Here is a 23097-nt window from a genome sequence, read left to right as displayed (position 1 = left end):
CAGAACGTTTCTAGGCGACGTATTTGACACCAGTGGGGACGTTCTGAGAAGGTTCTGAGAACATCACATTTCCAAATAAAACATGGTCCCCTAAACGTCCCGAGAACGTCCCGAATGTTCCGTGAAGGTCCGCAAAATAACGTCCTCCGACCCTTTAAAGAACTCCACATCATGACCGTCTCCGAACGTTCCCGGAACGTTACTAGGCGACGTCCTTGACACCAGTGGGGACGTTCTGAGAACGTCCTGGGAACGTAACATTTCTAACTGGGTATAACGTTAGCTGTGGACGAAAGGTTAATATAAATAAATTTATACGTATTATATAAATTTAATTTATTTATAATAAATTTAACGTACTTACCACAAATGTAACTGTTTTCACGGGGACAGTGGTGTGTTGGACCTGAATTAAAAAAAACTAAAATTACGAGAACAATAGTCCTTACGATATTAACACGACGCGTAACGTTAGGCCTAACAAAACAAAGAAGTAAATAAAGCTACAAACGGCGTATAAACTAGCTAATCTTATATACACAAACACGTAAACAGCTTATATATACACAACTTAACTGTACACTAAATCTAAGGGTAAAAAACTATAACCTATTGAAAATCGACCCTATCAAACTGTACACAACTAATATAAATACAAATAAATGGTAACTAACTAATCCTATAATGTAAATCAAACGAAGCAACTAACAATTAACTACAAAATTCGCGCAATTTATATGAAACAAATAAGAAATCAACTCGAGCTCGTCTACTTCCACCACCGTCTTAAAACAACAAACATTAATTCCGTGGCAGTTATTTAGTATCACTGACGAGAAACATTTTAAATGTCTTATACGCTGATTTCACGCAGCCGTTATTTTGAAATCGAAAGCGAGGCTCCGGTGGGAAGAAAACCGGAAGTGTCGCCTTTAATCACAGGAGAGTCGTGAATGCGATGGCGTATTGTTGTGTTTAATGATGTTGTGTCAATTCTAAAACTGTACATACATTTCTTTCATACTTTAGACTATATACAGTGAAATTCATTTATAAATAAAATAATTTTTTTATATAATTCAGAAAGTAAAAAAAGAAGCAGGAATGAACTATATACATATCCTATATTGGATATTAACATCCAAAAGTGTAAATCGCGGCAGCAGCTTCAGGTTGGTAGTCCAAAGGCATTGTTGTTTATCTTTACTTCCGGGGTTTTTCCCACCGGAGCCTCACTTTCGATTTCAAAATGGCGGCTGCGTGAAATCAGCGTATTGCCGCTCTTACTGGACATATGATGTAATAGGCAACTTGTTTGGAACTTGGTGAAGGCCATATGTAGTGCACTATAAGCCCCTCAGTTTAATTGTGTGTGTACCATGATATAGCATTATACCAGTATAACTTTACAACCCTAACCGGGTCAGTTATGACATGCAGGTAAGTTATAGCTTGTGAAGGATGTCTAGATTGAAAGAAAAGGATGAGAGACATTAGAGGGGATCCAGTGTCCAGCTGAAGCAAGATGGATGCTGCCTCACCACCAGAAGATGTTCTGGGATTCATGTATAACATCTAGGATGATGATGATGACCCTGCAGCTAATGTTGAGGCTGTTGCTCTGTGTATACATGCATAGTTCATGGGGAAATTGTTTAGAGAGCGCATTCACACAACCTAACAATTGATGCTCATTACTGTGTCTTCTGTTTCTGTGTTCAAGTGCCTGATGACAGTTTACTTCGTGGCTTGAAGGATGAAGCTGTAGGTAAGCAAATTAAAATGCCACACCACTACTTGACACCGTATCACTATTATCATTTTTTTTTGTGCATTTGAAGTATTATCAATCAAACTGCAGCTTTGGAACTGTTGTCCTCACGAAACAAAATACATTTTAAACACAAATTTGGTAAGAACAGTGTGGAAATGATCAGCAACACTATAACAAAAGTTAATTTTTATGTTAGTTTAAGCTCAAACTAACCAAAAGTAAAACATTTAATTGAATTTTGAATATACTGATGTACAGGGCTGGACTGGGACAAAAAATCGGCCCACGGCCACTACATATGATCATAAACATGTATATGTATACCAACTCCTTGTCCTTAAAACCACTAATGCCATGTAATGAGTGAGTAGGAACGAGTGAGAGTTAACAGATGAAATAACAAAAAAAAAATGTCATTTATTAAAACAATGTATTATAAAAAAAGAAAGAAAACTATACCTCTGTGTGGTTTGAATGCGTGCAATAGTAAAGTAAAATGTGAATGTGTGTAATTTGAGAGGAAAAACTCCACTCTAAATAACAAATTAAACCTCTGTGTCCCAGTGGAGTTTTGCTGGCATCTAATGGGGAATTTGTGGTACTGCGCCCAAAACAAAATCTTACTGAAAGCTCATTTTTTGTAGCCTGGTTAAAGGTGAACTAAGTAACTTTTTTTACCTTAACTGAACAGCTTCGGAGTCATTGAAATGGTTATATTACTTATTTCGGGTTGAATGGTGGTCGTTTCGCACCCCCCTGGTGCCCGTGAGTGGAAAATACGCACTTGCAACTTTGGGGCGGCGGGCAGGAAGTCTCGCGTGATATCAGGTCTCGCGATGTAAACAATTGCTTTACGGCCAAAAGAAATCTGCTAAAATGCCGTCATTATTGCGCTCCCTCACGCTGTTCGAACCCGAATGAAGAAGACGTTTTAAAGAATGTCCCGTCTGCTTTGATGTCGTTGATCTACTAGCCTCTGGTGTCTGAGAATAGCCAACGAGTTTTTACAACAGTGTTGTCAAATATCTATTCCGAAGCTGTGGGGGGAGCTCTAGAGAGAAACCTGCGAGCAAAAAGCGAGAATACAGCGAAGAAATCCCGAAGTTACTGAATGCAGCTTTAAAGGGCCCCTATTATGGCATTTAAAATGTTCCTAATATTGCTTTGGGAGTTTTACAAACTGAGTTTAACAGTTTTACATGCATGCAATGACAAAAAAACACTTTTGTTGTCTTATAATAGTCATTTATTTTTACCTGATTTGCTCAGCGACTCCAGAATGATTCGTTCAACGATTAATTTTTCCAAAATCCCTGCTTTGCGTGATGCTAATCTGCGGTATATGCTAATTAAGCTTTGTATCAGTAGAATAATGAATGGAGACTGTAGAACACAAAAGCTGAATCCCAGACATTTGGGCGATCTCGAAATCCCTGTCAGACTCATCACGGAGACCCACTAGTAGCTAGCCTTCTTGAGTTTAATGCGCTCTCTTACCGGTAGGCGTGGCCTCCTCAGACAGCGAAACAAGTGCATTCTGGGAGTTGTATTTTTAGCTTGAGGATGAAAAACAACATTATTTTCTGGCTTTTCTCAGTGTAGAAGTCTAAAAATTCAAAAAATTTCACATTTCTACTACATAAATTACCCATTTCAAATACACATTCATCTTTTCCAGAGGTGAAGTATCCCTTTAACACCAGACCCTTCTCAGTTATATCTAGGGCTGAATGATTTTGGAAAATAATTATTTTTACCAATATTGCGGTATTATTTTTTACCAATATTGCGATTTAATATGCAATTATTTTTTAAGCTCTTATCATTTCTATTATTCAACAAAGACTAGCAATAAGTAAGGAATAATTGACGACAGGTCGTTGAATTATTAGAAAAATAATGCACACCCGAGGTGGTAATGCGGTCACGATGCGAGGTGGAGTTTGCATTATTTTTCTAATAATTCATCGTCAATTATTCCGCTTATACTACGGTTACCACACCTCGAAACATTGTTCAGATTATGTATTTCAAGACTTTTGTAAAGTTTTTGTCATTAAAACGCTCTTGTAGGACAAATTTCTTACGCATCTAATCCCATGCCTCCGCTGCTGATTAGTAACGGAGGTTTGAGCCGCTGATAGCAGAGCAGACTAATGCTGACACATTCTCTGACTGTTTTCATCGACTGCAGCAGATTTTAAACACCGACTTTGAACACAGACTGAACGGGCTGAACACGGGTTTGGGCATGATCAGTCATAAGTATCAAATTACATTCATTATGCAGTTATTAATGCAGTTATTAGAGAGAGATGTTGCAATAATGAGACAGAAAAGCATGTGCGTCAATATTATTTATTTATTAATTCAGTTCGTTTTAATTAATTCGTTCATTCTTTTTTTTTTCATTATTGACAGATGACAGTAGACTATAGCCAAATAAATGAAACACAAAGCCCTTTTAACAAGTAGGCCTATCAATAATTTTATTTGTTATATTATCTGCAATAATAATCTGTGCTGCAGGACTATCCATTTATTTAGCCTATTTTCAGTTTAATTTTCTATTGATTATAGATAGGACTATATACTTTATGTATTAAAATTGCATGTTTCTATTTATTGTGAAGCTAGACATTGAAAATTGCAGATCAAGCGCATGCGGCTAAATGTTTTTTCTTGTTATGAATTGCATCCTATTTTCCGTTATTACAGTTAACTACGCGAAGTGATATGGAACTGTAATGCGGTCAAGACCTGCCTGGAACTACTTTAGCCGTGCGTTTCCCTGAAAATAATGAACGCCTTAGATTCAAGCATTCAACGGCCCTGTAGTATAAATCATTGTAAAATATGGATGGCAATTTTTAGGCACCTCATGAGCCGATCAACTTTGTTTTCTTATTAATTAATTATTAATTTTAATAAAAGTTAAAAATATTTAATTACATAATGTAATTATAAGTAGGCTACTTTTAAAAATAATTACACATTAAAAAACTAAATGAATACAATTACATGTTAAGAATTTTAAGTAGGCTATCAATAAGTGTGTGAGAGTAAATGGTGAGACATCACCACCCCTGAGGAACGAACTGGGTGTACCCCGGGGATCTGTCCTGGGCCCTATTCTGTTCAGCATCTACATAGATGACCTGCCATTAGTGTGCACTGGATGTGAGGTGCAGATGTATGCTGATGATACAGTCATATATGTTCATGCAAAAACTAAAGCTCAAGCTTCTGCCAAGCTCAGTGACACAATGGTACATGTACGTAAATGGCTTACTGGCTCACAGCTGGACCTCAATGTTAAGAAGACAGTCTGTATGTTTTTTAGCAAAAGCAACACTGTATCTCATTGTGAACCCAATGTCTGTGTGTCTGGGGAGGTCATTCAAACAGTTACACAGTTTAAATATCTAGGCATTATTCTTGAGGGTAACTCAGAGGGTCCTCGTAAGCACGAGCATACGTGGTGAAGAACAAGGGAGCTGGAGGTGGTTGATTCTTCCTCTGTTTGGTGATCAGCCAGTGCTTCCATCCCTCATAGAGGCTGTGGCTCCCTTTTGTGTGGACACACCATGGATCAGCAGCTGAAATCTTGATTCAACAAGGAATTCAACAAATGACTCGCCATAGTAAACATAATGAATGGCAACTGTAGAACGCAAAAGCCGAATCCCGGACATTTTGGCCGATCTCGAAATCCCAGGCAGACTCATCATGGAAACTCACTAGTAGCCTAGCCTTGTTGTTTAAACTGCGCTATCTTACCGGTAGGCGTGGCCTCATAGGCCAGCAAAGCAAGTGCATTCTGGGAGTTGTCTTCATCCCCATAAATCAAAAATTCATTTTCTGGCTTTTCTCAGTCTAGAAGGCTCCAACTTCAAAAATAATGTCACATTTCTACTACATACATTTTTCTTTTTAAATACACATTAATCTTTCCAGAGCTGAAGTATCCCTTTAAGATCCACATGTTGTAATGATACAAAGAATAATCATACATTACATTTGCATAGCACTTTACCTCTGATATTAATCTCAAAGTGCAAAAATATGTTTCCTGACTGGGCAACAACAGTTAGCTGAATCCTAACCATTACGGTACGTGCACGCTGGCGTTATAGGGTGGCAAGGCACCCGACGCCCTATAATGCCAGCGTCCAGTGCACCATTAGACCAGGGAATGTTGTAGGGCAACTGATGCTGACATTGGTGCAGCTTTAAAAACTAACAGGACGAGAGCATGAGGTCCTTCAAGATTTATTTATTTTTGTAACCGCTAACTTTAGGTAGATACTTTGTATACGGTTTTTCACTCACCTCTTTTGGTGGACCTTTTCCTCGTTTTTGCTCTCCTCTCCGGTTCACATATGGTTTCCCAGCATCCCTCAAAGACTTCCTTGCTCTGTCCTTCCATTCATTCATGTTCGCTCTCCTTTTTTTGCCGACGTTTTGTCTATTAATGTCCGCAGCGGACATGAAAGCAACCACATTTTTCGTTAGTGGACATAAAAGTTTTTTCCGCGTGAGAATTTTAAAATTTTAAATACAGAGTTTTGGTTGTGCGAACACCCACTCACTCACTCACTCACTCACTCACTCACTCACTCACTCACACACACACACACACACACACACATTTTGAATGACACCTTTTCAATGTTTTCAAGGATGCGGAGTGGGTGGGACGTGTCGCTCATGGCAGTAGGGTGATTGTACGGACTGTAAGAGCCAACTCTGTCGGCATGAGGGTTGCCCTAAGCAAGTCCGAGGAAGCTGTAAGTTTCATTGTGAAACAAAGAGTAGTTAGCTTACCACCAATGTTTTAAATGTAATAACTTGTCTGATTTTTTTTTTTTTTCATAGATATTGCAGCAGTACATTTCCATCAGGCCCCAGTATGTTGTGGCAGACAAAGGCTGCAACTGATTTTTTATCTCTGTGTCTGGAGAAAAGGTTCATAGCGTGTCCCAGGATATGAATCACCTCCATTCAATGTACATACCTACACAGAATCATGTACACATGTCTGAATGTATAATCTCAATTACATCTTGTCAGTCACAGTCATGTAATGATTAACATGTCCTTTTCAATTTTATTATTCGTGTTTCTTGGAAACCTTTCCTGTGACTCTGCAGGGCCAGCCTCCATCCAAGAGGCAGCGATGTTCCTCAGGATTTTTTGAGGCTAGGTCCTTCTATGACAAGTGGCGCCTGGATCAATATAGTCTTAGAAGAGACTATCTTCTCAGTAAGTCTTCAAATCTATCAATATAGCATTGGCACTCATTAATTTGACATTGATTCACTGTGACAAATGACTTGCATTAGTATAGTATTGTCATTCTGTCTTTCAGGTCACTTCAACCTGCGGAGGCCTTCGGCAGGCAAAGTACAAAGGCTGATTGGACAGGAGGGCTGGACCACTAATTGTCCTAAAGCTGAGGAGGTGGTGCGCTTGTGGAAGCCACCCACAAAACAAATGGTTGAGACCGACCCTTATGTGGGGCACTGTGTGTCCGAGCAGGCCTGGACAGGCCTAGCTCTTAAAGATTTTGGTCCTCCAAAAGGTCTCGGTAAGAAAACATTTCAGCTAATTTTAATGTCAGATAATATAAAATACTACTGTAAATTGTACATTGTTACAGCTATTGACTACACCAATAATTATAAATAGTTATTGACACATTTTACTACATGCAAAGTATATTCAGTAACTCCAAATTTAATGTTTTCCTAATTACAGGAGTGGTTGCAACCAGAACCTTTCACCCAGATGACATTGTCTGTGATTATCATGGACAAGTCATCACAGCTTCTGAAGGGAGAGCAATAATGGAGAACCTTCACGATGAGGCAGGCTACCTGTTTTTTTTTTTAAAATCAGGTCAGAAAAGCCTAAACATTCCCTTGTGTCTGTCACCCACAAGTAGATACGTTCGGTAGGCGTATAAACCACTCATCAAAAGCAGCAAATGTAAAGCCCTTTTGCTGCACTTTGACGTTTGATGGTCAACCAAAGGAGGTAGTTTTGTTCAAAGCACTTGTTGCAATCCCTGTTGACTGTGAATTAAAATTTGATTACGGGGTCAATCGAAAATCTTTTTCGTGGGGAAGGGTTAGACCTTAAATGGCTGGATGAGTAGGCCCCATTCAAACCGGTGTAACATTTAATTTGTTTACACACATTTTAATTTTCCTGTATATAGTTTGCAAAATGTATTATAGTGTTTTTTCTTATGTTTTTAGTTATAGGTAGTTAAGGTTAATTTTTTTATGTTTTATTCATTAAAAACCCACTTTAATTTTTATTAAGCACACTTGTTTTAAAAGTAAAAAAAAAAAAATCTAACAAAAAAAACCCTACAAAATAACAACCCCCCCCCAAAAAATTATGTATTTTTAACCCAGCCTCTGACTTTACACAAAGCAGTGCAATGTCAGTGCCGGTCCCAAGCCCGGATAAATGGGGAGGGTTTTAACTCACTTATGGTGCACTTTGTCACATTCACCAGTTACCAACTGATAACATATGTTGTCTAATTTTATACGCATACGAGCTTTCTGAACACGCTTTAGTATCAGTGCTCGTCTATTTTGTTTTGTTAATTACCTCGTTAGTAAACCAATACTGCAGCACAGTTTGAATCTCCTCCATACTTATTATAAATGTGACGCTCAAAACTGATTACTGTCCGTCGCAGACTGGGAGGAGCAGTTGCGCGCAGTTTACCTTCCCGGTACTTTAGACCGCGGTGTAAACGCAGAAAGCAACCGGTCTGGGGCAAAAAAAGTTTCTGGAAAAAAGTTCCTGGGACAAATTGTTCCGGGTAATTTCGGTGGAAATGCGGCTTTAGAAAGCGAATGCTGATCGGTCATTTACTGTGTCTGTCAGACGTCTGCTTCACTTCTGAGTGGCTTGTTTTACGTGCTGGGCGGAGCAGAGCGAGTGTGTTCAGTTCATTCATGCTCGCTCTGTTCGCGTCAGTGGAAAAAATGCGCTAATGCACAGTCACAAAATGTTTTGAAATATATCGGCCGATGCCGATATAAAAAAATTCCACATATCGGCTGATATATTGGCCAACCACTAATTAAAATATATATTAGGGCTGCACGATTAATCGCAATAAAACCGCACGCGATTTGGCAAAGGCTGCGATTATTTTAAGCGCAGCTTGTCAGTGGAGTGCGGCTGATCGGTAGTAAACACTGCCCCATTTGAACACCAGAGGGCGCTCTCACGCAAACACGCTAAATATGCCCCGCCGCAGAAGTACAATAACGGCGCATCATTCCAGGAAATCCCTGTCGCTGTAGCTGAATAGTCAGAAGATTGAAACGCTTTGATTAAACATGACTTATAAATGCACGACTGCCTTATTCTGTGTCAGAAGCTCATCATCTCACAGAAGGAGGAGCTCAACTGTCCTTATGAAGTGAGTTTGGAGTAAATGCATGTTATTAAATGTTGCATGTTATTAAAACGAGGTTCATAAATGATTCTCGTGTTTGGAAAGATATTTGACTCGTGTTGTTTTTTTCAAATGCACGTTATAAGTGACTCAAACTCACAGTGCTTTCAGATGGAGCAGCGTTTACAGAGCCGTACATCAATGACAAACTGCGCATAAAAAATAATCGCAGCCTTTGTGATTTTAAAATCGCGATAAGCGATCTCGATTTAAGTGCGATTACATGGAAATTGCGATTAATCGTGCAGCCCTAATATATATATAAACTGAGAGAATGCCGCCGCTGTATTCCCGGGCCATGAGCCAAAAGGGCCTAACAATGTGTCCCCGCTAGTCCCCCAACAAAGTACCCAGTGTCCCCTGCAGCAGCACAAGCACTGTGCCAATAATGAACAGCAATGAACCTGTGCCCAGGGAACAGCAGAGCTGAGAACCAGCTAACCTTTCACCCAAAGGATGTGCTTTGCTCTCTGGAACCACCATAGGGAGACCTGTTTCAGATAAATACGCATTTAGATACAAACATCATTGGGAAGGTTGAGAAATATAGACATTTCGATAAGCGCTTGTGTCAGTCGGCATTGATATTTCTGTTATTCAACCATAAAACCACATGCAAAATAGTTTCTGTGCTAACATCAGTGTTAAAGCTATTCAAATCATAAATAAAGTTAATCAAATATAAATAAAGTTAAAATAAAATAGTATATAAAAAAAATTGTTATTCTTCTTTTTTTTATGTTGCTTTGGCAACTAACTGAATTAAAATAAGTTAGTACTAAATGACTAAAACACAAACTAAACTAAAAATAAATAAAAGCTAAATAGAATTTTTTTTAAACAAACTAGTAAAATAATAAACCTAAATAGTATTATAATTACTAAACCCAAAATACCCAAAATAAAAAAAAAGCACATAAAATAACTAGGTTAAAGCTTATACTAAAATTACTAAAACTAAAAATATTAATAAATACTATAATATAAATAATACTAAAATAACTAGTTCTATACACATCTGTATATTCGGCCTCTGTATACAGCATGTTATTCTGTTCATCCTATCTGGCTCTAGATTCTGTTAAATTCACCAACAACTGAAATTTTTTTGTGTCCTAAGAGTTTAAAAACATTACTCATATCTCAAACCAGCAGCACATTCGCATCGCTTTCTGTCTTATTCGGTGTCTAAGCTGTCAGAAAGTTTCTATTAATGCATTTAGAGATGACTTAAATGCATTTTAAACTGCTGAGTGTCGACTGTAAAATTTGTTCTATTTTCCCTTTATGCAGGATTAACAGTGTTGGACAAGATGATGTCTGATGCCAGTGACATGTTGGCTGCCGCCTTGGAGCAAATGGATGGTATCATAGCGGGTAAAGCTTTTTAATATTTGTATTAAACATACAAAATTTGAAATGAAACATCTATTCCAAATGCAACTGTCCCTCCACATTTCAATCTGACAAAATAATTCACTTCACGTTGATGAATTTGTTCATTCTTTCCGGAATGGAAATATTCTGCAGTGGTACAAAGAAAATCTCAGACTCAATACATGTATATTGTGGAGCTCCACCAATTTGCTTGCGCGTAATATTGTCTGAATAAAATGTGATCAACTCCATGGTATCAATATTTGTGATATGGCTATGTTGTTGTTTAAAGGGATAGTTCACTTTGAAATTAAATTTTGGTATGTTTAGCTTACCTCTTTTTTTTTTTTCAAAATTAAAACAATTCCCCATCGTCCAAATTAAACAATTCCCCATCGTAAGTACACATTGATGGCCTAAGACACGAAACGAGCGGTTTGTGTGAGAAAACGAACAGTATTTATATCCACGTCCAAGTGATCTGAGGGCGCAGGCGCTTCCTGCTGTGTGACGTGTACGCAGACTGGTGCATAGCTATATACACAATGTCGCCTTGGCTACGGCAGGTCATTGGAACGAATGTCTTTAATGCGACATCTAGTGTGTATATGTATCTATGCACCAGTCTGCGCACACGTCACACAGCAGGAAGCGCCTGCGCCCTCAGATCACTTGGACGTGGCTGTGTTACAAGAGGTAAAAACCATATAAATGACTCTACTCTATCATTTAAACATCAAGTGAGAAAGGTAGTGCAAATAACCAAATATAACCTAGTGAACTTTAGGTATATAAGGAACTGTTTGACAACACCTGTAGCAAAGCTATACATGAATACTATAATAATTCCTCACCTAACATATTGTATAACAAGCTGGACCCAGGTATGTAGCACAACACTAAGGCCTATTTTATCACTTCACAAACAAGCACTAAAAGTATTGGACAAAAAACCCAAACTTTACCATCATTGTAACATTCTTAACAAATATAACCTACTTAGTTGGGAAAATATTTTAAAACACAGTGATGCATGCCTAATCTTTAAGATTATTAATGGGAAGGCTCCCCCACCACTCTGCACTTTTATACAACAAGTCATCTAGCAGCAAAAATCATCTAGTCTGCCTTAAGAGGGGACTGTGTAGTCCCTCTTAGGTCCAGTTACTTTGGCCAATTATGCTTTTCTGTGAGAGCCTCTAAATTATGGAACCAATTGCCAGTGGACATTAGAAATTTCACCTCACACCATACATTTACACACCATCTTAAGGACTGGCTTTTGAGCATACAAAAATGTGAGCACCTCTCATAATAATGAATGTATGTCTGACTCTATACTTTAGCTGTCCTGTAACCTATGGTATATGTATGATAGATAGATGGATAGATGGTTACTTTATTAATTCCCAAACAGTTGTATGGCTGTATGGTTATATATTTTATGATTTTATGTTTTAATGTAGCCAGTGCTATGGCATTATGTTTTATTGTTGTATATCAATTGCTGTGTGACTTAATATGTTCTTTTTTAGCTATCTTGTGCCTAGTATAACATCTTGCCAATGGACTACAGTTGAAAATTAGCCTGCTGGCTAACACTGGCACATTTACAGTAATGTTGATTAATGTGCACTGTCCTAAAATAAATAAATGAAATGAAATAACAGAGGAAAAAAACATTACAAGCAACAAACCTTTTGCAGCCTGACCAACAGTTTGTCAGTTTAAATTTAAATTATGGTTGTAGAATGTGATATAGCCCAAGATTACATGTATGTCTTACCTGCTTTTTTTTTTTTTAGCAATTGGACTCGTTTCCATCCTTTTTGGCGCCTCCTGCATTTGAAGTCATTGTTTTCATCTGATTCAGCGACCGTCAATCTGCATTTCTGTTTGCATTACTCTGCTTACATTTTATACCCTTAGCAATAATAAAAGTGTTTTCCATTTTGGTTATAGTTGTACAGTCAAGTTTGTTTTATCTTGATTTAATGTGCTTGTGTGGAGATTTGCTATGTGACAATTTTTCACAGCACTTCATATATGGTAGGAGGTTGCAAATATATATATATATATATATATATATATATATATGCAGAGGCATGAAAAGAACCATTAATAGGCATTGTCATACATTTATTCAAATGTTTAATCTGTTACAAAATTAACAGCACAATGGTGGATTCTTTAAACTATTGCATGAATATGTGAACTGTGATTTTCATTATGAAGCACACATTAAATAGACAGTTTTTAAAAATCATAATGGTGGGGAAAATGATTTAATGTAAACAATTACATGGCTTCGGATATTTTTATTCATTTTTAAAATAGTTAAATTGTTATAGTACAAATATAAACTGGTTTAGTTGGCTCTTTGTAATATAATATTTAAAAGGCCATTTTTAACAGCATATTGAGTAGCCCAATATTAAGAAAATCAATATTATTTTTCCCATCTTATGTAGGATAGCCTACTTAAGAACGTGGTTTCTGCATAAAATCCATTATCAAAATTGCTTTAAAGGGATTTTTAAGGAACCACAATTTAAACCAGCGGACATAAGTGGATGTCCTCGGAACGTCCCGCACCGAACGTTACAAAGCTGACCAAATGCGGACGTAAGTGGATGTCCTCGGAACGTCCCGCATCGAACGTTACAAAGCTGACCAAATGCGGACGTAAGTGGATGTCCTCGGAACGTCCCGCACCGAACGTTACGAAGCGGACCAAATGCGGACGTAAGTGGATGTCCTCGGAACGTCCCGCATCGAACATTACGAAGCGGACCAAATGCGGACGTAAGTGGATGTCCTCGGAACGTCCCGCACCGAACGTTACAAAGCGGACCAAATGAGGACGTAAGTGGACGTACGGAACGTCCGGAGGACGTCCTTTGTTAGCTGGGTATAGTGTTTGACATCGACAACCACAACCAAAAAGTGCATTTTACCTCAAACTTGTGACTAGTTAACTTTCTAAAGAAGGCTCAATCACTTCTCGGGTCGACATCAACAACATCTCAAAATTGACCAGTAAAAAAAAAAAACAATGTTTTTGCCTGGCTTGTCTCGCCTTAATCGAAATCAATTGACACACGATAGTAAAAGGTTAGGCCTTAACAGAGATTAATGCTATCTTTAAAATAGTGTACTGATCAAATTGAAGGCTACTAGAAGAACAGTTGGTAAAATCAGCCACATTAATACCAGCTTCACCAAACTATATGAATTGCAATTGTACTTCAACAAGTAGATCGATTTACATTGCAATTGATTTGTCATTCCCGATCCCCTGTAATCATAGCTAAAAACTAAAATGCTTTTTTTATTTCCTATTTTTTAATAGAAATAATGGAGTGTTCAGAAAGAACTAAAAGGAGGAAAATATCAGCGAAAGTGGAGGAACATTTGCGTCTACTTGAAAAGGAGTCTATGATTGATGATTTGTTGGCACATGATTCTGAAAAGGAAAACCCACTGGATGATTTGTTAGAGCATACTGAAAACGAAGATTCCACGGACACTTTCTACGATGCTTGTGATGAGATTTGTTTTGAGAATTCATCAAATGATTTAGAAGATGAAAATTCCTCAGATTCTTTTTATGATTTTAACATTTCCTCATTTGATGATTTGGATTCTGAAAACTGGGTGCCTGGTTGTGATAGTGACTGTGATTTGCATGGAGATGAATGTTCTGACTTGGAAGATGATAATGATGATGATTCGCATGGGCTTGCAGAGTGGGCTGCAGAATTCAACATACCACAAACAGCGCTGTCTGCACTTCTTAAAATCCTAAGGAGAAAGGGCCTTGATATCCCAATGGATGGCAGAACTCTTATGTCAACTGACAGATCTTGCAATGTGGCGAATATGGCTGGGGGGTCCTACTACCACTTTGGAATCGAAAATGCTCTCATAGCTGAACTAACATCTTTAGGACATTTAGCAAATGTGACTGATACTCTCACACTTCGAATTAACATCGATGGATTGCCCTTATTCCGTAGCTCCAGTATGAGTCTGTGGCCTATTCTGGGTATGATTAAGGAAATTCCAGAGTGTAGTGTCTTTGTAATTGGAGTGTACTCGGGTGCGTCCAAACCCGCAAATGTGCAAGAGTATTTACAAGAATTCATTGTAGATATGAAAGCCGTTTCTCAGAGTGGTATTGTGTACAATTGTGTACATTTCAGGGTACCATTACCCGATGCTTTTATTTGTGATGCACCTGCTCGTGCCTTTCTTAAATGCTCCAAAGGCCATACAGGCTATTATGGGTGTGAGAGGTGCACTCAAAAAGGCCAGTACATTAATGGGAAGGTGGCTTATCCTGAAATATCAGCAGAGCTCAGGACAGATGAGCAATTTGATAGGCAAGGCTATCAACAGCACCAACTGTCAGTCTCCCCCCTAAATGATCTGGGTATAGGTTTAGTTACCAGTTTTGTGTTAGATTATGTGCACCTTGTGTGCTTGGGGGCAATGCGTAAGTTAATATTTCTTTGGTTGAAGGGGCCGCTGAAATGCAGGCAATCTATGAAGTTCTTTGTTGTAATGTCAGCATATATGGTTTCTATCAGGCAATATTTACCTAGCAATTTTGCAAGGAAACCACGATCCTTGTTTGAATTCAGCACATGGAAAGCTACAGAGCTTCGGTAATTTTTACTTTACACTGGCCCTGTTGTTCTTCTAAATAATATACCCAGTATAATGTACAGAAACTTTTTACTTCTATCGGTATCTATGAGAATTCTTCTGAGTCCTGCCTTGTGTTCTCCTGACAATTGTGACTATGCTGAGGAGATTTTGAAACTCTTTGTAACAGATTTTGCTGCGATTTATGGCACTGAGTTTGTCAGCTATAACATGCATTCATTGATCCACCTAGCTCAAGATGCACGAAAATTCGGCCCGTTAGATAGTGTTTCAGCTTTTCCTTTTGAGACATTTTTAGGTAAACTGAAAAAACTTGTCCGTCGCCCTCAAAACCCTGTCCAACAACTCGTCAGGCGGATCCATGAGAAGCAGAAAGTGGCAAGCCAAAAGACCACATCAGTTTTCAGCCCACTTAAACAGCTCCACTTTTCTGGACCATTGATTAATTCAATTGCAACATGGGAACAATACAGGCGTTACAATGATGGACAGACACTGATCTCCTCCTCTCGTGGCGATGACTGTTTTTCTGTAGGGGGAAGGATTCTTATTGTGCGGAACATTTTGTCACATTCTGGAACTGTTAAAGTCCTGTGTAATTTCTTTGAAACTGCCAAATCCTTTTTCACCTATCCAATGGACTCATCATGTCTTGGAATCCTTTTTGTTTTTAATTTATCTGAAGACTTGCAGCTGTTACCTGTGGAGGAGTTAAAAACAAAAATGGTGTTATTGCCACTCAAGACTGGATATGTGGCATTGCCACTCCTGCACTAGTGTGCTATTTTTTTATTTTTTTATTTTTATTTTTTTATTTTTTTTTTTTGTATGTATTTGTTTTTCTTTAAGCATGTTACCTTTTGCAATAGTAGAATTTATAAATAGTGGAGGATTGGCAGTTATACCGACCAAATGGTTTATCGGGCCTGAGGAGGATGAATGCTACTGGCCACCAGCAAGAATGAACATGGCAAAGGCGGTCATAGAGCAACAGGACCCTCACACTGACTGGGCGACATACAAGTTGACTGTCAAGAGAAAAGTCGGTAAGGTGTCCATTTGTATGAGATTATCTGACATGATGAGTTCACTGTTGATTCGGTTTAAATTAGCTCTGAATGAAACTAATTGCCACTCATTTGTCTCTTTCCCAAAGCAACGTATGAAATTGCCCGCACAAAATTAGTCGAGTATGAACAGAACACAGATGTACCAACCGAGTCCGATTCTACAGAGAAGACGGGAAGGGGGAAGCGCAAAAAGAGGTGAGGCTATTTGAATTACTACTACTAAATGGATGATGAAATTTGAATTTGAAAAACTCGTTGACTGTGCTTGTATATTATACATTTCTAGGCGAGTGATTTTGTCCAGTGATGATGAGGATGATGACAATTGGTCCGGCAGCCAAATCAGGGCTACACCTCCACCCACCCTCAGGTAATCAACTCCACACTGTAATTTTTTTTACCATTTTGGTGATGATCGCTTCCTTGGGTTGGGTGGTTTGATTCTTGGCTTTTTTGTGTGTTTTTTTTGTTGTTGTTGTTGTACGAGATTTTTACAGTGTGGATTTTTAAACAGTGCACCGGCTCCATCCACCCTCAGATCTGTGCTTACACTTCCACCGCCTCCATCCACCCTCAGGTCAGTGCAGCCACCTGCACCGCCTCCATCCACCCTCAGGTCAGTGCAGACACCTGCACCGCCTCCATCCACCCTCAGGTCTGTGCTTACACTTCCATTTCATTATCTTCTCTCTGTCTCTAGCCCACTCTCTCTGCTTACAGGTTGCTGTGAGTGGCCGAGTCGGACGTCAGTTATCATTAAGGCGGCGCTTGAGAGCCAATCGGAGGCCGCCCAGCTGGGTTAAAAGGATGGCGTGTTCATTCATGCTTTCTCTCGATCGTGAACTGAACTCTCTGTAGTGGACTGAGCTCTTTGCAGCGAACTGAGCTCCTGAGTGGAATGAGTTTTCTAAAGTGGACTGAGCTCCTTGTAGTGGAATGAGTTTTCTGTAGTGGACTGAGCTCCTTGTAGTGGAATGAGTTTTCTGTAGTGGAATGAGTTTTCTGTAGTGGAATGAGTTTTCTGTAGCGGAATGAGTTTTCTGTAGTGGAATGAGTTTTCTGTAGCGAACTGAGCTCCTTGTAGTGGAATGAGTTTTCTGTAGTGGAATGAGTTTTCTGTAGCGAACTGAGCTCCTTGTAGTGGAATGAGTTTTCTGTAGCGAACTGAGCTCCTTGTAGTGGAATGAGTTTTCTGTAGCGAACTGAGCTCCTTGTAGTGGAATGAGTTTTCTGTAGTGGAATGAGTTTTCTGTAGTGGAATGAGTTTTCTGTAGCGGACTGAGTTTTCTGTAGTGGAATGAGTTTTCTGTAGTGGACTGAGGTCCTTGTAGCGGAATGAGTTTTCTGTAGTGGAATGAGTTTTCTGTAGTGGAATGAGTTTTCTGTAGCGGACTGAGTTTTCTGTAGTGGAATGAGTTTTCTGTAGCGGACTGAGTTTTCTGTAGTGGAATGAGTTTTCTGTAGCGGACTGAGCTCTTTGTAGTGGAATGAGTTTTCTGTAGTGGACTGAGCTCCTTGTAGTGGAATGAGTTTTCTGTAGCGAACTGAGCTCCTTGTAGTGGAATGAGTTTTCTGTAGCGAGATTCACCTCACTTCACATCCAGCAGTATGTTGATATATAAATGTTACGGTACATTCCCTAGACTCTAAAAGTGCGTAACAACCTCAATCTGCTAGGCCGACACTTCCACCACCACCGGGTAACCTTAGATGGCCCGATGTTTCAACCCATCACCTCGTCACCCCGTCACCAGAAACCCCTCGAAGACAAATCAGGGACAACATGTTTGTACGCATCTTAACACTGCTTGAGGAGATGAAAGAGACACAAAGAATCCAGGGGAGGATGCTACAAACGCTTATACAACAGCGTAGCAACATGAGCACCACCGTCTCTTCTACCCCAGAGGGTTTCCCCCTAAAGACAGTTAGGGATGTGGAAATCATGGAAGAAAAACTGGCAAACCCAAACTTCATGTCCGAACTGGTATGTATGTTAAGTCTAGGGTAGTGCAACTCAATTAAATTGTTATTGGGGGGCTTGCAGTGAATTTGATCTGAAACTCCCCAGGTGTGCTCACACTAGGGGTGGAATGGACACAGAAGTCACGGTTCGGTTCATACCTTGGCTCAGACATTTTTATTTTATTTTGCATATATCAGGCTGTACCACCAAAGTAAAATAAATGTCTTAAGCCTTGTATTTTTTAAATAAGTTTTATTAATAAAGTAAAGGCATAGAACCAGTTTATTTGTAGTGCACTGACACTAGTTTTATATAATTAGTTTATTAATTAAATTAATAAAAAGACAAAAATATATTTTTTCTTTGTTTAGGTATGTTTGGTAATTGTACCTGAATGAATTTAAAATTAATTTGCTATATTTCAGATCAATTTATTTGTTTTCCATCATTTTAATTAACACTAACTTTATTCTCATCTGAATTATAAATACTTTATTTCTGTATAAAATAATACTACCATTAAAAACATTTGATTTCTTTTTTAATCAATGTAGAATGTGTAACTTAAAAATAAACAGATTAGTGCTCTGTTCAAGAAATGAAAACCAATGCAATATGATGAATGTCCAAAAGACGGCACCGACAGACTGTTTTTAAATGGGGTTGGATAAATATTTTTTGCTTTTAAACAGTGTGCATGTGTGTGAGAGATTTTGGTTGGGTGACAGTTGTGGGTTACAGTTTGACAAAAGCACAATGTTCCGCATTACATTAATTTGCACGCAAGTTTTATTTATTTTTATACGTATATTCTCCGTGTATATTCGTGCACCGAACTGTGACACCCGTACCATTTCGGTTCAATACGAATACATGTACCGTTCCACCCCTAGCTCACACTCATGCTTCTGGCAGTTTTTTCATGTTGAGTGGTTTACGCCAATGAGCAATATACTGTGGATAAATTTGATTTGTATTGCCTTTGTTCACCCTCAGGTTGCAGCTGTGACTGACATAGGGGGGGGGACTGTTGACGAGGCCACAAAAAGGATGATGACCTTCCTCCTAGACCATGGCCTATCCAGGCAGTATAACTTTCTGGGCCGAAATGGGAAGAGAGAGTTCAAGGCCTTAAAACTGTATGAAGTAATATATGGTAGGTGTGCATGTGTATAATGTTTTAAGTTGTACCGATAATTAGAGATGCACTGATTGATCGGCTGGTGACCGGAATTGGCCGATTTTCACGTGATCGGCGACCGGCCGGTCAGTCTGACAAAAGCCGATTGTATGCCGGTCAAATGCACTCGGGCGCCGCATGATTAATATCGCGCAACATCAGCATCACACGTGCACACGGAACACGCACAGGAGACCTCATGAATTACGTCTGTTCAGACCGCAAGCGCGTATTTTGTTTCGGCGTGCATGTTTATCAATGAGTGTATTGACAACGGGAGGCGAGCAGGAGAAGCGCGTGAGTGTCAAGTAGGAGCGTCGCGAGCAGTGAAGCGTGTGTTTCGGCGCCGAGTCTATTTGCTGCACTGCTCACGCTCAATTCAAGGGAAAGCACACTTTTGATTTACAAAATATAGCCTAAACAGGGTTTCACAAAAAAAAAGTGCCCAAAATGCACAGAATTTGTGTGTTTTAACAAGAACTGGAGTAGGCTATGTCAGAAAAGAAAACGAAGACTGATATTTATAGAAAACGTACCCATTTATACTTGTTTTATTATTCAGTTTATACAAGTGATTGCAATAGGCCTGTGTGTGTGTGCTTTGAGAAATATCTTTATACTGCAAGGCTATACTTATTTTATTTTTTATTTAAATATTATTTTATTGTCATTCCCTGTTTTCATACAGACGTTTAGTTTGCTAAATACATATATAAAAAAATGATTGGATATTGAATGTGAAAAGGAAATTGTTCCTCCATGATAACACTGCACTTTAGATGTGTGTGAATTACCCACACCTGGAGTAATTTATATAGTTCTATTTTATAGTGTTTTATCTGTTCAAAAAATATGTACTATCCAAATTGTAAAATGTTCTATTACAGAAAAGATATAAAATAAATATTTGTGTGTGCTGTAAAGTGGTTAGAAAAAATCGGCAGGTCAAACTTAATGGGAAATCGGAATCGGCCCAGAAAATTGTAATCGGTGCATCTCTACCGATAATAAAAAGGTGTCACAATACCCTAACATTATAAACATGTCGATTTTAAATATTGTTAATGGAGCGTTTGTTGTCCTGGCTAAGCAGTGTGTTCGCACATGTCTCTCAGTTGCTTAGCTTGTGTGTTTAAGAGAATGTCTGTATTTCTAATAATAATCTTAATTTATATAGCGCTTTTCTTAAAGGAATAGTTCACTTTAAAATGAAAATTCTGTCATTTACTCACCCTCAAGTTGTTTCAAACCTGTATGAATTTCTTTCTTCTGCTGAACAGAAAGGAAGATATTTAGAAGAATGTCAGTAACCAAACAGTTTCTGGGTCCCACTGACTTCCATAGTAGGAAAAATATATATACTATGGAAGTCAATGACACCAGAAACTGTTCCTTTCTGTTCAGCAGAAGAAATTCATACAGGTTTGAAACAACTTGAGGGCGAGTAAATGATGACAGAATTTTCATTTTAAAGTGAACCATTCCTTTAACATAGTTGTCTTTACAGTCCTGGCTGAGAGTTGTTGGCACATATGAAGTAAGTGACCGTTATATTTGTTTCTTGAAGGAGGCTTAAAGAAAAACGCCATGACCAGCCAAATCACCCGTAAAGATGCCGAGAAGGCGGTCTCCAAGTGGCTCATTGGTGCTAGGGACCGGGGGGGTAATAGACAGGCCCAACAGGCAACCCCTCAACAAGGACTTCATGCTTCAGGCTCATTTGAGGTGGAAAGAAACTAATTCTGTCTGTGACAGTGAGGGAACATTGCAAAAGCATGTCATAAATTTTACTTAAATAAAAACTTTATTAATTGTATTACTGGTCTCTTTGTTATTGTAGCTTGTTGTGTTCGGGTCTGTGGGACCCGTTTTCAATGTTTGCTAAAAGAAAGTTTTCTGTGAAGAACATAAAAAATAACTTATTTTCAATGACTGTGTCACGGGTGACAAAATGCTGGGAAAAGCGGAACCTTTCTTTTCTCTTTCTATGTCCCCGAGGGGAGTTATTTTGGTGTAACACCTCACTCCGGTTCCGGGTGTAGCGGAGATATTGCGCAAACTAATTACAGCTGATGCACGACAGGTGTGAGGGAGAGAGAGGAGCGGTGTTTGTACAGGCTTTCCGCTTCACAAGAGGAGGATAAAAGAGCCATTCAGAGTCGAGTTAGGGGGAAGGTTGGAACTGGTAAGGTGGAGGTTGGAACTGGTAAAGGTCAATCGGTGTTCAGTTGATCAGTTGTTTGGCTGGGTCTCTGTCGTTGTGTTTTGGGGTAGAAGATCTCCGGTTTGGACGCTTACATTGGACGCTGTCATCCTGGAAATTCGTGTAAGTGAGGAACTGCCATTTGAGTCTGTCGTTTGGAGCTGCTTGTGGAATATTACTGGATTGAATTGTTGCTTGGATCTGCACTGGAAGAGGAAAAGAGAAAGATAAGTGAATTAAATTACATCGTTGAATCAAATGTAAAGCTTGAAGCAAAGACTGTGAATGTGAAACTTACTATTGAGGAGGACATCTGTTTCAGATGCGCTGGAGAGAATGGAGAGTTGAATATTCCCATTGAAATGCATGGACGAAGCGAGTTTTCTGATCAGCCCTACTGTGTGTGAGTGATTTGCAGTTGTTTGCCTTACCTGATGCACGCTGAATTAATGCTGTGGATTTGTAGTGGACACGAGTGCTGTGTGCTATGCTGAGAAGAGTCTCCCAACGCCTGCTTTCATTCTTGTGAAATGATCTACTTGTCCTCATCCAAAATTCAGAACGATGCAACTGAACTGGTGAAGTAATGCTTTGTATTATCCTCTCTTCCACTGAGTATTGTTGTGAAGTAATCCCTTATTGAAGGCTCCTGTTAAACCTCTCTCTCTCTGAAATTACAAGTCTCGTGAAGAACCGTATGGCTGTGGAAAAGTCTGAACCGTTATACTTAGTGATGGAGCCCTGAAGGTGTATAACATCGCTGATAAAGCTGCTTATCGAGTCTCTTGCTAATGTCTGATGAAAGTGTTTGATGCTGAGAGAAGAAACCTTACCTGTTACCTACCGCCTGAGTCCTGCAGATGTGCAGCAACGCTGTGAAGTGAGTTTTAAAGTCACAATTTCCCTCTCACGTCCTGTTAAGAGAATCTGCTGTTGAGAGAAGAAACCTCACCTGTTACCTACCGTCTGAGTCCTGCAGATGTGCAGCAATGCTGTGAAGTGAGTTTTAAAGTCACAATTTCCTTTTTATGTCCTGACGAGAGAAACTGCTGTTGAGAGAAGAAACCTCACCTGTTACCTACCGTCTGAGTCCTGCAGATGTGCAGCAACGCTGTGAAGTGAGTTTTAAAGTCACAATTCCCCTCTCACGTCCTGTTAAGAGAATCTGCTGTTAAGAGAAGAAAACCTTACCTGTTACCTACCGCCTGAGTCCTGCAGATGTGCAGCAACGCTGTGAAGTGAGTTTTAAAGTCACAATTCCCCTCTCACGTCCTGTTAAGAGAATCTGCTGTTAAGAGAAGAAACCTTACCGGTTACCTACCGCCTGAGTCCTGCAGATGTGCAGCAACGCTGTGAAACGTGCAGCA

General features: G+C 39.1%; 2 protein-coding genes and 2 long non-coding RNA genes across 4 annotated transcripts; all 4 read left to right on the top strand.

The window, feature by feature from the left end:
* The first annotated feature begins 1450 nt into the window (after positions 1–1450).
* On the top strand, positions 1451–12595 carry LOC309496152. Its single transcript, XR_014205010.1, has 2 exons — positions 1451–1768; positions 12446–12595. It is a non-coding gene; the product is annotated as an uncharacterized lncRNA (long non-coding RNA).
* Positions 12596–16169: 3574 nt separating this feature from the next.
* On the top strand, positions 16170–17184 carry LOC309497264 (uncharacterized protein; the record flags this gene model as incomplete). Its single annotated transcript, XM_082167493.1, has 4 exons — positions 16170–16357; positions 16468–16576; positions 16668–16751; positions 16896–17184. The coding sequence occupies exons 1-4, from the start codon at positions 16273–16275 to the stop codon at positions 17182–17184; spliced, it is 567 nt and encodes a 188-aa protein (XP_082023619.1). The 5' UTR covers positions 16170–16272.
* A 1042-nt stretch (positions 17185–18226) lies between these two features.
* On the top strand, positions 18227–21267 carry LOC309497263 (uncharacterized protein; the record flags this gene model as incomplete). The annotated part of the gene is made up of 3 exons (XM_082167492.1): positions 18227–18368; positions 19344–19503; positions 21095–21267. Exons 1-3 carry the CDS (start codon positions 18228–18230, stop codon positions 21265–21267), a joined length of 474 nt encoding a protein of 157 aa, XP_082023618.1. The 5' UTR covers position 18227.
* Positions 21268–21461: 194 nt separating this feature from the next.
* LOC309496202 lies at positions 21462–22615 on the top strand. The gene is made up of 2 exons (XR_014205058.1): positions 21462–22313; positions 22412–22615. It is a non-coding gene; the product is annotated as an uncharacterized lncRNA (long non-coding RNA).
* The last annotated feature ends 482 nt before the right edge of the window (positions 22616–23097 follow it).

The sequence above is a fragment of the Leuciscus leuciscus genome (genome assembly GCF_965113295.1).
Source record: "Leuciscus leuciscus genome assembly, chromosome: 4".
NCBI classification, from domain to species: Eukaryota; Metazoa; Chordata; class Actinopteri; order Cypriniformes; family Leuciscidae; genus Leuciscus; species Leuciscus leuciscus.
Note: the sequence above shows the minus strand (reverse complement) of the source record. Positions and strands in the feature narration are given on the sequence as shown.